The sequence below is a fragment of the Gracilinanus agilis genome, chromosome 3, assembly GCF_016433145.1.
Source record: "Gracilinanus agilis isolate LMUSP501 chromosome 3, AgileGrace, whole genome shotgun sequence".
Taxonomy (NCBI): Eukaryota; Metazoa; Chordata; class Mammalia; order Didelphimorphia; family Didelphidae; genus Gracilinanus; species Gracilinanus agilis.
Genome location: NC_058132.1, coordinates 484,408,040 through 484,423,281, shown reverse-complemented (window position 1 = coordinate 484,423,281; position 15,242 = coordinate 484,408,040). Strand labels below are relative to the sequence as shown.

At 34.6% G+C, this 15,242-nt stretch overlaps 1 protein-coding gene across 1 annotated transcript in view; it reads right to left on the bottom strand.

The window, feature by feature from the left end:
* The window catches only part of GABRB3 (gamma-aminobutyric acid type A receptor subunit beta3), a 266,332-nt gene extending 256,589 nt beyond the window's left edge, over positions 1-9,743 (bottom strand). The window contains exons 1-3 of the mRNA XM_044669290.1: positions 9,709-9,743; positions 9,440-9,531; positions 9,049-9,116 (exon numbers count right to left, since the gene is read on the bottom strand). Of these exons, the coding sequence (XP_044525225.1) occupies positions 9,049-9,116; positions 9,440-9,512 (141 nt within the window). The 5' untranslated portion in view covers positions 9,513-9,531; positions 9,709-9,743. The remainder of the gene's footprint in view (positions 1-9,048; positions 9,117-9,439; positions 9,532-9,708) is intronic.
* Positions 9,744-15,242: the final 5,499 nt, after the last annotated feature.

Genomic DNA, 15,242 nt, shown 5'->3' with positions numbered 1-15,242 from the left:
AACAATCTAATAATTGTTATTTATAAATTAATTCATAGTGTAATAAATTTATAATTTATAATATTTTATAAGATTTTTAATTTTAATTAAAAATCTAAATTCATCCTACATTAAGACTTTCAAACATAATTTACATTGACAAGTAAAATGTGGAGTAGATTTAGATGGTAAATGTAAAGGTCAAGATATAGGAAAATATGCGAAGAGCTGTGGCTTTCTTCTGGGAGGAACAGACAAAGCTTCATGTGGAGATGACAGCTGAGCAGTGCCTAGAAGGAAAAGTGGTATATCTACAGAGACAAAAAGTGAGTGCATTCCTGGCATGGATGGAAAGTCTGACCAAATGCAGAGGCAGGATAGTCCATGCTTAAATCAGATAAAAGCAAGTGGCAAGATTGGATGGATGATAGATTAAATTGACATATGCTGCAACAAAAATGAAAAGGTCAGGTTGAAGCCAGAATACAGAGGATCTTAAAAGTCAGGCTAAGAAAGAAAATTAATTTCAGCCTATAGAAAGTTTCAAATCTGAGAAATGACAGGTCAGATTTTGGAAAGATTATTTTGGTAGTTGTGAGAATGATGGACCAGAATGAGTTAGAGACTGGGAGTGCTTCCCTTTTTGAGACAAAGCACCTTATTTGCTTAGCACTTCACTAGGATATATACTGATATTGTAAAGTAAATAGAAGAACTGACATATTGGGTTATAGCCAATCTTGTATTCTGTCTCTTACATAGGATAACCCCAATCTGGCATCTTATCTGAGCATGAAGAAGCAGGTTGCTCTACTATACACCGATGCCAAAAGGTTAAAGTTGTTCTACCAACAAAACCTGTCTTCATTTAATAATTCATTATATATCAGTTGTCTGTAGAATTTTCACATGATTTCAGGTGTACTTTTTTGCAACTAATACTTGCTGTGTGAATATAGTTTTCTTTTCATTTTCTAAAACTACTCACTTAAAGAAGAGGGCCCTCCTAGCATTTGGGAATCTGGAGAATTAATATGTTCACTGTATCCCTATGCCTCAAGATTCTAGAAAGTTATATATTTTTAAAAATGTTTATCTTTTCTAAAAGAAAGAAGCACAGATCAAGCGGGGTTGCTGGAAGAAAAGCAAAGAGAAGGTGATACTTTTAGAAGTCAAGAGACAGTCAAGCATGGATTGGCTCTTGTGAGAGAAAAGGAAAAATCACAAATAAAGTTTAAAAATATATGATAAATGTTTAAGTGTCTACTGAGTGAAGAGCACCAGGCTAGCTCCCAGGAGAGATACAATGATTAAGTATTTGTTTGTACCATATCTTGTACCACAAACTTATCTTTTCAGATGAAAAGCAATGTGATTTCTTTATCTTGGAGAGTTCTTTCATCTCTTTTCTCTAGGATCTCTCTGCCTCCTATTTTTAACTCATGTTAAACAAAGTATATAGATTTTATACAAAGTGTATAGATTTTAATACAACTCATATTATGGTTCCTTTATTTTATGTCTATATCTTTACTATTATGCTAAGGAGTTTCACTTTATAGTGATGATTACTTAAAATATTCTTTGCATTCTTTTCATTTGTTAAATTTGTCATCTATAAAATAGACATGTAAAATCACATTCTCTGATGCTGTGCATATTTTTATAACTATATACAGAGAGAGATTGATCTTTTAGGAGAAACAAACACAACCAACTGGAATGGTTAAATGACAACTTTGAGATATATTATGTGCTATTTGAAGCTTCACAATTAAAAAAAATCAGTACTAAATTTTCCCATTTATATAAATTTTCCCATTATAGAAAGTTTTTCCATTTATAAAAGTCAGTACTAAATTTTACCATTTAAAAAATGGAATCTTCTCTTTATATTGTCATGAATATAAAGTTGAATTTTTGCTACCTAACCGTATAATATGTAAGAATGAGTCTTCAGTTAAATCACAGAAATTAGGTGTCAACCTTACTTCCATTTATATTTAGTGTAATACCTGAAGACTTTATAGTTAATTAAATAAAGAATTATCACAACTATTCAGAATGAACTAGATTATTCAAGGACCAATGGCCAGATTGAGAATAAATAATCAGTATAAAAACTTTTTACAAAGAAAAATTAATACTATATTTCTACAAATATATAACTAATTGAAAAATAATTTCTCTTGTTCATGACTTCTCTCCTTCAATTTCCCCCTTGATTACTTCTGAAGAAGGAATAATTTGTCTTAAATCTATCAGCTACTTTAAAAATTACTATTACGCTACTTAGAGTTTTAAAATGTTAGATAATATTTATAAAATGAATATGAGATTGAAAGGTAGTATAAAATTAAATATTCTTTGGTAGTCAATAGGACCCACATACTTATGTATATATCTTTGCATATAGCTATATAAATGCATGTGTGTACACCCAACATTTATTGTTGTTGTTAATTAGATTGTTTTTGAGGAAAGGGAAGAGTTAACTCTTAAGGAGATATATGAAGAGTTAGAAAAACAGAATTTCCATATTCTATGGAACTATTTGTAGCAGATGGATTTGTAATGGCTAAATATCTTTTAAAAATGCTTACTAGGTGACATCTATATCATACCAAAAACAAGTGATCAGTTTATTCAATAAAATATGTCAAACTCCTTTGAAAACAAGAAGGATGCCAGAAAGCTCAAAAATATTAATATAGGGGCAGCTGGGTGGCTTAGTGGATTGAGAGCCAGGCCTAGAGATGGGAGGTCCTGGGTTTAAATCAAGTTTCAGACACTTCCTAGCTATATGATCCTGGGCAAGTCACTTAACCTCCATTGCCTAGCCCTTACTGCTTTTTCTGCCTTGTAACTAATACACAGTATTGATTCTAAGAAGGAAGGTAAGGGTTAAAAAATTAATATAATACTTTAGACCATTGTATTTGGACCCCACTGTGTCCACAACATACTTAATCATATTCTAATTTGTATTACCATTGTGTTAGCTTATTTCCCTGCTATAAAACTGTAAGCTTCATGAAGGCAGTAGATATATGTTTACACTTGGTAACTAAAAGATTTTTCATGTGTTTAATTAGTGTTTACTGAATTGTTTTCTCAATTTTCAAAGATGGAAAAGGTTGATTTTTGAAACACCCAAGTTTTATAATGATTCCCTGAACAGCTAATTTTTGAACACAGAGAAAAGATAACATTGACAAATATGTCAGCATGTCAGATCAAACAAATCAAATTTTCTTTTCGATTTTTAAAAGCATTATTCAATTATAAGGCATATAATAGGAAGCATGGTTTAAGGGGGGGGGAATGATTAGCCTTGGAGTCAGGAAAACCTGAATTCAAGCCCAAATTCTGATACAAATTAGCTGTATGTCTCTAGATAAGCCTATTCAATTCTCAATGCCTTCAAACAACTTTATAAACTTACAAAGTATAGTTAAATCAGCAATCTGAATCAGTAAATGGAATTTCTACATTAGTAGCCCTGCCCCCAAATTGCAGGAGAAGACCCAAAACAAACAAACAAACAAACAAAACACCCACTATAAGAGTAGAATGTCATAGGCAGAGATTTTGACAATGTACTTGACAAATTTTTCATGCCTTGTCAGAAAATTTATTTTTTAAAAAGTCTGCATAGTAGCATGTTTACTTTGTTTTCTAGATTATTTAAAACAGTAGCTATTTGTTCTTGAACATGAACATCAATGGAGGTGACTATTGGAATGCCAGAGGGCTCAATTCATCAACCCTGTTCTATTTAATAGTTTAATCAGTAATTTAGAGGAAGACTCAGAAAACATGATTATCAAATCTGCTAATGACAAAACTAGGAGGGACAAGAAATGTTTTAAATAGTAGATTAAGCATCTCAAAAATAATGAAGTAGTAGTTATGTATTATTTGTAATAAAACATTCAATAAAAATAGTACTCAATAAATATAGAATAGATAAAATTTATAGATATTATTGGAGAGTTAGCACTTTTTAAAGACTTCACATGTTTATAACCAATTCTATTTTTTTTTGCTTTGTGTTCATTTTAGTTCTAGTGCTAAACTACATATTATTTTAAAATGCAATTACATTTTCTTTTGTGGTGTTTAGATAATTGTTTCTTTGTTTTTATAATTCTGTAGATAAACAGATGCTTTTGCAAATCACAGTAATTGCTAGTACTTAAAGAATAAGTGATCAATGGATATGATCAGAGGGTTAAAGAGGGGTGGCAAAAAGTGTAAATAACTGGAAAAAATGCCCAAATAATAATTCTTGCTAATATTCAAAGAAATATTAATTAAAGTAGCTTTGAGATACTGTCCCATCTCCACAAAACTGGCACACACGAAAAAGAAAATCAATGCAATATGATATAGGTAAAGAATGGGAGAAATAGGTGTGTTCATTCATTGCTAGTGTAAATACTATCTGGAATTATATGTCAAAAAGTACTAAAATAATGATACCCACTTGACATAATAAATCCATTATTTGGAAATACATCTTGATGATTTTATATAATCACAAAAATAGCTAGCTGTTCAAAGATCAACATAACATCATTATTTATAATTGATAAAAATTTTATCATCCTCAATACTCACCAAAATAAAAATGGTTAATTAATTCATGTTACATTAATATAATCAGATTTTGTAATGTAGACAAGTAGACACATATGAAGAATATAAAGGAATATGAAAATATTTACAAAATAATGCCAAGTGAAAAAAAAAGCTGAACGAGTGTAGAATGTATATTATAACTGTGTTAGAGAAAAAACAGAATGGAAATTAATGGGCCAAGAATTCTGTCAGAGATTTAAGGCAATAATTGATGAGAAATAATGTTTTTTAACCTGAAAATAATTTATCTAAATATAACAGTTTATTTGTACTCTTAATTTTATGTTTATAATGATAATTTTAAAATATCACGTGATCTGGTGTAAGTCTGGCAGGTTAGGTTCAGTGAATCAAATGTCTAAGTATACAATAGAAGTCATTGCTTTACATCAGTTCTCATGAAAAAGAGCTATAAATTTTATTCGACTATATGATCAATAGGAATCTACAGTGTAGCATAGCTGCCAGAGGATCTAATATAACTCTGGATAGTAGTAATAGTAATATTATACTCTAGAACAATTTAAATAATATCCTAGTGTACTCTGAACTATTACAATTGCATCATCTGGACTACTGTCTCTGGCTCAGAGCCCTAGATTTTAAGAGTGGAGATCAGTGTGCTGAATTATTTGAAGGATATTTGATTTGAAGAATACTTCAATAAATTGGGATTTTTTCCAGAAAATTAAAAAGTTACGAAGTAAATATATCCATGATTTAATTGGTAGTGTGAATGTGATATTCCCTCCAATGTTGTAGATCCCAAGTCATCTACAATTTAGTGAACTGCTTTCAAGTTACTATAAGTGATATGTGCTTTACCCTGTAAGGAAACTGAAGATGAAAACGTGTAGACTTGGCTATAGTATCTTTGTTCTATTGTGTCATAAGGTCCATATCTGAAAGTTTTCTAATTTAGTAACATTTGAAAATCCAGAGCTCCATAAGTGTAGCCTTTAACAACTCAGGGAAATGTCAGGGGAAAACCCAGAATGGGTTTTCATGGATACAGGAGATATAATAGTTATCTTCAAATACTTGATTGGCTGCTATATTGTGGGGGAAAATTACATCCTGTATAGTCATAGGGATCAAAATGCTTATCAGCTGGTTATAGCAAATCAAATGGCTAAAACTAAAGTAAAATGTAACTTAATATAAACAAAGTAGTTCTGACTAAATTTCACAAACCTTTATTTAGATCTTACTCTTTTTAAGGCAGAGAAACAGCACGACATGGTAGATAGAGAGCCAATTCTGGAGTCAGAAAGACATAGGTTCCATTTCTGACTGATACATACTAACTGTGTTACTGTGGATAATTCATTTAACTTCTCAGTGCCTCCAGGTCACTCTCTAAAACAATAATTTGTAGATGATTAATCAAAATGCAGTGAAGGGGAGATTTCCATCCTAGATGTTACTTGCACTGATTTAATCAAAGATCTTAACCACTTTGCCCACACACAATAAGTAGATGATATTTCTAATAATTAGTTCTGTTCAAAAGCAGAATGGAAATTGCTTTGTGAAATAGTGAGGTCCTTGTCGATGGAAGTATTGAAAAAGAAAATAAATAAACATCTGTCAGTGGTATTCTGGAGGAGATTCCTCCATAAGGTAGTAGTTTAGATGACTTCAAAGATGCCTTCTAACTTAATATTTATCATTATATCATCCTTTTATTTTGATATCTTAGACACAGTACCTTTTTTTTTCATTTTGAGGCTCTTTGTCTTGGCATTAGGAGCAACCTTAGAATCACAAACTTTAAGATATCTATGGTGGGTTGCTGTTCAAATGTTGATGGATAGTTTTGAAAATGTAGTACTCTTTTCTAATTAGAATATTTGCCTCCCATCCTAAATTCATCTATAATAATGAAAAGTTGTAACTTCTTAACTCTAAATCCTTAACTCCTATAAGCATAGATGAATTTTCTGTCACTTTAGCTTAAATACAGTCAACTGCATCTAAACTAAACCAAAAGGAGTAATTAATTTGATAATAAGACAATTTATCTTCTATGAGCTGCAATACCTAAGGTCTTTTCTAAAATCTACCCATTATCAAGAAGAAATATTTGTATACTATCACAAACAACCACAGACTTTAAAAAATATTGCCATTAATTAGGTAAATTGGAAACCTTTACTTGAATTTCATTGATACATATTTATGCTATGCCAATTATACAAACATAATTATCAGGTGATGCATGATCAGTTGTAATTTGTACTAAGTAAGTTTCTTGATGGGTCAGATACAGATATTACTATCATGAACAAATAAGGTCAAGATAAAAGTAATTTGTCAAAAGCACATGAAAGACTAAATTAGAAATTTAAAAGAAGCTCTAAAGAACTTCTTTCTAAGAAGTTCTAAAGGAACTGCCCTATGGAGATGACTTCCCATCCCCATTACTATTATCTTTCTATCAGCTGTGAACCAAATATTTAAAAAAGAAGATGTGGCAGATAGCTTGAAGCTGCAGTTATGTTATATTATACAATACTGCAGTTATATTGATCTTGCAAAAGTTACATGATAATATGAAAATTCAAAAAATAATTAATTAACTTATGTGATATAAACATCAATTAAAGGCCCTGTGTCATGTTTAATGGTATTTCTTTCTTGTTTTTGTCTTATGTGTTCCCAGAAAACTTGGGACATTTATCATTGTGTGCTTTGCAACTTGGTGTGAAAACAACTGATCAATTTTTGAAATCTACCAAAGGAACTGTATAAATTGTTCTTCACTTCCTACTGGTTAATATTATATATTATTTTAAAGGGTTAAAGAAAATCACATCTGTTTTTGGCCCTAAAATAATAATTCATTTCGTTTATTCATCAAATAAGCATTAAAATACATTTTCTATGAAACTGACTTCTCTAGAGAACAGGAAACTTCAATAAAACAATGCACATCAGAGAACAGAAATGCTGAATATATTAATGAGTTCTTTGAAGTATAACTCTAAATTAATTATAGTCAAAACTTAAAATGATTTTTATAAGTAAAAACACACAGGCAACATTTTTCATTGAAATAAGAATTTTATGTTACCCCTTTGATTCTTTCTCTAACATGTACATTGTAATTTGAATTTAAAGTTCTAGTCATAATCATTTCTAAGGGAAATAGATGTCTTTTAAAAATCTTAGAAATCACAACTTAAACTTCTTCCAGTGAAGCAAATAAACATTTGGTGAACCTTGTTCTATTCAACTCTTTCTGAACATCTCATGCTAACATTTCTTAGGAATTCATTTCATTATGCCATTAAGTAGTTTATGTGTAGGACCAAATAGTCTAATTAACTAAACATTTTCCCATTGTTAGAATCCAATGGATATCTCCAAGGAAGTAGCTCCCTGACAACTAACTCAATGTTTTTTATGTCCGCAAGCAAAGTTTCCACATTGCCTAAATTGATTCTGCCAAAAGACATCTTACTCAGATGCAAAGGTTTTAACTTTTTTCTAAAGGCTATAGTATTTTTGAAATTTAAAAAGTGAAGGGGTGGTGGTGGTGGTAATTTTCCCTTTCCTTTCTTTTCCAAAGTATTCCAAATGGAAAAACATTTAAACAATCCTACGCAGGCGGCTGAGATGAGCTACAAGAAGCTTCCTCTTTCCACAGGTCAAGATATTGAAAGCCTTTTTTAAAATTTCAAACCCCTGTTAGCATGAACATAAACATAAAGTGACACTTCGCCTAATTCGCCTTTGGCTTCCCTCCTGGCAGCAGCTGCTCTTTCAGAAAACTCATTCTGCAGCATTAGCTTTCCGGTTTTGAAGCAGGTGGGTGACTATCAGCACTTCGGACAGCGGCTGTCCGAGCTACAAGTTTTGTTCCCAGGATTTCAATCTAGACCCCCCATTTCTGGAACTCTGGTCCCCAGGAACAATGGAGAACCAAGATGTTAGACTGGAAGCGAACATTGGGACCATCTCCCCAAATTCCACTTTCCTTCATTCTCTAATATCGAAAGCCCTCAAGATGAGCTAATTAAGAAAAAACTAAAACTATCACATAACCAAGAAAGGTATTACCAAGATTTCAAATGGACATATAGGAATCTAAAAGTGATTTTTAGTAGAGTAGACTGCCTGGAGTCCCTGCCAACTTAGAGCATTATCTGCTTGAAAGTGAAGCTTCAGCACAAAGCCTGGCCCTAACCCCACCTACCCTGGGCTCTCAGAAGCAACCCAAACAGATCAGTCACCCAGCAAAGAAAGGTGTAAGGAAAGAGCCAAACCATTAAGGAGAATACACGAAACAGAATCAAAGCTCCCCAGTGGACCTTCTCTGTCGGCTCAGGGGTAAAAAAATGGTAGTAAAGGCCTCCAGCACATACATTGTGGACAGAGATGCGTTTGTTAAGGAAACGGCTGGAGTGAGAAGGTACTCACCATGTTGACTTCGGATACCATATCGATACTCGCGATATCAATGTTCATCCCAACACAGACTGGGGGACCTGCAGAAAACCAGAACAAAGTAAACCCCCACAATGGTATTTTGCAGGACTATATTGGTCTGTGCTTCGGGATGGGGGCTGGGGAGAAGGCATATGAAGAATGGAATCTGTCAGTTCCCACCCCAAACCCTACTGCTTCCCAATGGAGTTTCCAGATATCCCCCCCCCTCCTACAAACACACACACACACACACACACACACACACACACACACACACACACACACACACACACACCCCTCACACCCCCCACACACTCCATCTCCACTCCAAATAGCAAGGGTGGTTGGTTAATCCCGCAGTAGCAGCGCAAGTACCACTTACCCCCAAAGTCGGGTCTTAGGCGAATGTCGTAGCCTTTCAGTAGCTTGTCCACGGTCTCCTTCACGAAGGACATGTTTCCAGGATCGTTCACACTATGGAGTAGGGGGTAGGAGGGTAGGGGATATTTCATGGGAGAGTAGACACAAAGATCCCGGGTCAGGCTGCAGCTGTTATCTACCAGCACCCCAAATTCCCATCCCATCCCAAGACACACGTATTGCCTGCCATACACATTGGCTTCGGGTCTTCTTCGACCAGGGGGTGCTTACCTTTGAGCGCAGCAAACCACCGCCACCAGCACNGAGGAGGAGGAGGAGGGAAAGGGGGAGGAGGACAAGACGGCTGCACCACGCACCCTGCTCTCCCCCCTCCTCTCAATCCTCCTCCCCTCCCCCCCGCAAGCACCAAGACTACACGGACCCAGTTGCCCTCTCTTCCTTATTCTCCAACCCCGCCCCCAGCTTGGCCGCTGTTCCCCAGGGGGAGTGGAAGAGGAAGGAAGAGGGTGGGAGAGAAAAGGCTATCTGTAGCTCTAGGGTGCGGGAGGGGCTGAGATTGGCACTCGCCTTAGAAGAGCTTCTGGTCTCTTACTACTGCTCAGGGGCTAGAGTAACGACACCTAGTCTCTACGGACTCAGCAAAAGCATTTTCTTCCTTTCTGTAGCAGAGGCAAGGGCGGTTGCTTCTGCTGCTGCACATCTGGCTTTGCCTGGGAAAGAGAGAGTCTCCCCCCTTTCACCTCTTCTGCCCAGTGGTTGCGACCGCTGCTGCTGCAGCAGCCATTGATAGCGAGCTGTGACCAACTCTGTACCTTGCTTCCTAGCCCCCGTATCCCATCCCCACCTCTAATAGGCTCTGGACAAAGAGCCTGATGCATTAAAAATTAAAGCTCCTTCTTTTCTTTTTTCAAATCCCCTTTGAAATCTTTTTTCAAAGCTCCTTCCCCCCCAACATTTTCCTCTGGCTTCCTCCTTAATCTCGAAGATCCTTGATTCCAAGACCCCCTCCACTTCCTTCAGCCTTCCGGATCCGTACCACAGCATCAATTCCTTATACCCAAGCTCACTAGGCAACAGGAACCATAGTCCCGAAGGACAAGCTACTGAGAAGCTACAGGGAAGCCCTATTGTCTCATTCTTCCCTCTCCTTTCCCTGGCCCCAATCACACTGGAGCCTTGAAGCTAGTAGCCGCCCATACATTGTTGGAAGCTGGGGAACAAGGAGCTACTCCCCTTCCCCATCCCCCATCGGAGCTTCCGGAAGTGGACTACAGTCCAGGAGGGAATCCCCATCCCCACCCGACGATCTGAACAAAGTCTCTAGATCGCAAGTGGAAATAAAATCAGTCAGCACTTTGGGATGCGTTGTGTAAATGGATATAATACACCCTCTGAACTACACTGACCGGGGTTCACTTGTCCCCACTCTCCACTCCAAAAGTCAGTAGGGCAATAAGATATTGAAACCAGTATCATTGCCCCCCCCCTCCCCCACTGACATCTCATGCAAAACTAGTGCCTTTTCCATTCTTTCTGTTTGGCCAATGGACCCAAAGTCCATTAATGCCAAGAATCACTCACAGACATTAAAATGAATTTTTTCCCTAATACTGAGGGGAAAGATTGTACAATTTTCTTGTTGCCAAGTTGAAACCTTGCCTTATTTTCTGTTCTGTGTAGCCCTAGGGCAATACTGCTAGTCAATGAAAGTTTAATAATAGATTATAGTAATCCCACCCAATTTATCCCAGAATTGACTCCTTTTTCTTATGCAGTTCAAACTTTGGTTTTTAGCACTATCGTAAGCAAAAACCTAAACTGGGGATCTTATTCTCATGTTGACCCTTCTCTGTATATTACTATAAAATCTTAGAGAAAACAATCGCATATCTGAAACAGGAAACATGACCACACAAATTGAAAGGGTCACATTTAATGGATGGAGATAGATAAATGTATTCTTTTAATTTTAATTTAAACACAAACATTTAAAGAGAAAAAGATGAGAAAATATGGAAAAAGCATTTCAAGATACAGAGATCTAAACTAAGCTATAGAGTTACTGTGTTACATTCTGTCCAGTTATGGTTCTTCAGGTATACTACTACATTTATTAGGGATTATCCATGTTCTTCTTGCATTTTGTTGTGTTAAATCATATGGAAGTGTGATTCATCAGGGATTATTCCACATTAAGACAAGCATTCCAGTAGGCAATGTAGATTTAACAATGAAAGATTTAAGAGGCAGTGAACTAAAAAATATCTTGTCCAATTGTTCAAGTTTCCTGAATTTACTAACATATTAAATATTTCCATTCAGCCATTATATCATCTAATAAGAGAGCAGTGATTAATTTGTTAGCACCTAGAGAGAGGTTATACTGTATGATTCCCATTACAATTGATCATCGACTCATAGGAAACCCAACCCAAGGTAGCCTATCATTTGATAGAAGCATACCATAGAAAGTGACACTATAGCAATAGACATTTAGGCAGTCAGAAGTCACCACAATTTAATTGAATTTCCAGAATCACAGATTTTAAAAGTTTGACATAATCTTTACAGCTTTATTCTCCAACCTATATCCAAAAGGAATTCTTGCTTTAACATTTCCTGCAAGATGTCACCCTGTATTTAATTGATTATGTCTTTTGGATGGTAAACTGTTATCATCTAACCTAGCCCTTTACACTTTGGAAAGTCTTAATTGTTATTTATTTATTAGTGATATCAAGATTACATTTTTAACTTTAGAAATTCCACACACTACTCTTAGTTCTGTCCTCTGAGGTCAAATAAAAGAAGTGATCCCTCTTTCAATTGACAGTCTTTCATATCTAAGAAGACAGTATTATTTTCAAAATTTCCTTAGTATTTTTTCATATGGCATGAACTAAAAGGGTCCTTAACCAGATATACTTCTAAAATTAAACACCAAATAACAGGTGTGGCCTGACCAGAGCCAAGTAAAATCAGGGAGATTACATTATTCCTTGTAGGAATTTCACACTTAATGCAGCCCAAGCTTCATTAGCTTCTTTTTGGATGCCACATCCCATTTCTGACTTGAATTGATCTTTCCATGCACCAAAAATTAATAGATCCTTTTTTCCCCCCAAACACAGTGTTATCTGAAAGGTGATTTTTTAAAACCCATTGTAAGACCATACAGGCCAAAGTCATTTGGATCTTGATTCTGTAACATAGTCCTTTAGCTGACCCTCCCACATTCACCTCAATTCCTTTGATACTTATTAAATTTATATTTTTAGTAAGGGAGGTGATTGCAAGTCCACTCCTTACTCGCCACTTAGTTGATATATTTGCAGGACATAGTCAAAGATGATTTTTTTTTACAAATCAATGCAATTTTTAAATATTCATTTTCTGATATTCTTCAATCCATGTTCTGTCCTTCCTCCCATCCCTCCTATTCCTTCTATGGCAGTGGATATCCTTTTTTGTCATTAGTCTCTTGGAAATTTTCTGGATCCAAAGATGATGAAGTTTTGACATGATAACAAGGTATTTAAAATGAAAACTGCTGCCATATGTGGTAATCTCTTCAGAAGTTATTAGCATCTGAGTCTGAAACAAATTAATTATTCCCCTAGTGTATTATGACTTGTGTATAAGAGGTACTTAATAAATATTTGTTGAATTTAACTAATATTAGGAAATTAAATCTTTATTATTTACTTAAAAGGTAAAGGAATCAGTAAGAAGGAAATATTAAAGTTTTGATGTTTCACTGAATCTATAATGATTTTACTAGCTAAGAAATTCTATGCATACTAAAAATGTATTTATATTAAAAGCACAAAATAATACTTTTAAGATGTTGTCACAAGAGTTGTTTTTTAGATGACAGTAGATGAAAAATATTAATGTAAAAATAGCATCTGAACAAGAGTAACCTGATACAGTCAATTTTCAATTAGCTGGAGTAATGGGACAGAAATAGTACAGATAATTGGCATCTGATGAAAATTCAAAAACTTTATCTGAGCCATTAATTTTTAAATCCTTTTGTTTTTTAAACTTTTAAAAAATGATTAAATAACCCAGAACGTTCCAAGATCATCAAGAGTGTTAGGAAATCTCAACATATAATTTTTGAAAACATATTCAAATTTTGAAATGAAGACTATAGTTATCTTTAATGCATGATACCGGTTCCATTAGAAATGATCAGTGTGGGCAGCTGGGAAGCTAAGTGGATTGAGAGCCAGGCCTAGAGATTGGAGGTCCTAGGTTCAAATCTGGCCTCAGACACTTCTCAGCTGTGTGACCCTGGGCAAGTCACTTGACCCCCATTGCCTACCCTTACCACTCTTCTGCCTTGGAGCCAATACACAGTATTAACTCCAAAATGGAAGGTAAGGGTTTTAAAAAAAAGCTAAAAAAAAATGATTAGTAACATGAATTTGCAGATGATTTTTTCTCATATATAGGCATATAGAACAAATTTATTACTTCAAGGATAAATTCTTTATTTTGTCTCAGCAGACCTTCCAGGTCTAAACTACATTGTTTTGTGAGTTGCTGTGTGGAGCCTACCATAAATGAAATAGTATATCCTTCTGATGATATACCAAACCTTGTTTTTCAAAACTTTTTATGAATCTTACACCTCTCTGGCATAGTCTTTGTGCCAGAAAAGAGGTACTAGAAGAGTAGAAAAGAGCACTGGATTTGAGATTAGTGGCTTGAACTTCAAATCCTGCCTCTGACACTTGATATTTGACCTTATATACATTACTTAACAACTCTATGTCTGTTTCCTTGCTTATAAAATGAGGATACTGAATTTGATAATACTAAGGTTTCTTCCAGCTCTGAATCTGTGATCTTGTCCTAAAAACTTGATAATGAATTTATTGAATATTAATTTAACTTTATACTTAAAAAGTTTCTCCTTTCCTTACGTCTTTTTTCAAAGGTACTTAAACCCATAGGAACAAATGTAAAGTCTTTTTTAGGAAAAAGAGTACTTTTGTAGAATTTGAGCTGGAAAAAAAATAGAGATAGTCAGAGATGGAATAAAAAGGAACACTCAGCCACAATTGGATAGCATTATATTCTATCTTTTTAAATTTATGTAGGAAGAGGTCAGAGACTTTCATAAAGTAATCCCATGGACAAAAGGGCAAAAATATATCTGGCTAACAACAAGAATCTAAAAGAAATGAGATATTTTTCCAATTACAAAATATGGTGGTTCTGAATCTAGAATACAACAGAGAATAGCTAAAATGATTATAGTTGTGTAAAAACTGTCATAATAGTATAGTGGAAAGCAATAAGGATGAGGGAAGGAAGTGTGCTATTAGAATACCTGATAATTCTCATATCATAACTCATGAGAGGTCTCCAGCAGGACAATCAGTAGTGAAAGAGACCTCTAGACTCAAGGAGTGGCAATGACATTTCTTAGAAATGAGTCATTTTAAAATTGAGTATTTATCAGTTGGGGACTACCTGAGTGAATTTTAGAATTATAATCAGAGATAGAATAGTCTATGAAACTTACTCAGATCCTATCATGACTATTTGTTTTCCTTTTTTTTTAAAGAGTTAAGCAGATAAACTGAATTAGATAGGTGGGAAAGGGATGGAATAGTAAGTACCTAAGTATTTGAGTTCCAAGTTTCTATTTTTCTTCTACATTTAGAGTGATTATCTTTTGTATGAACACATCTCTAAGTATTAAATGGAATCATATATGTAAAATAATTTGCAAACTTTAAAGCACTATATAGCTACTAGCTATTTTTATTTTATCATGGGAATGAAGA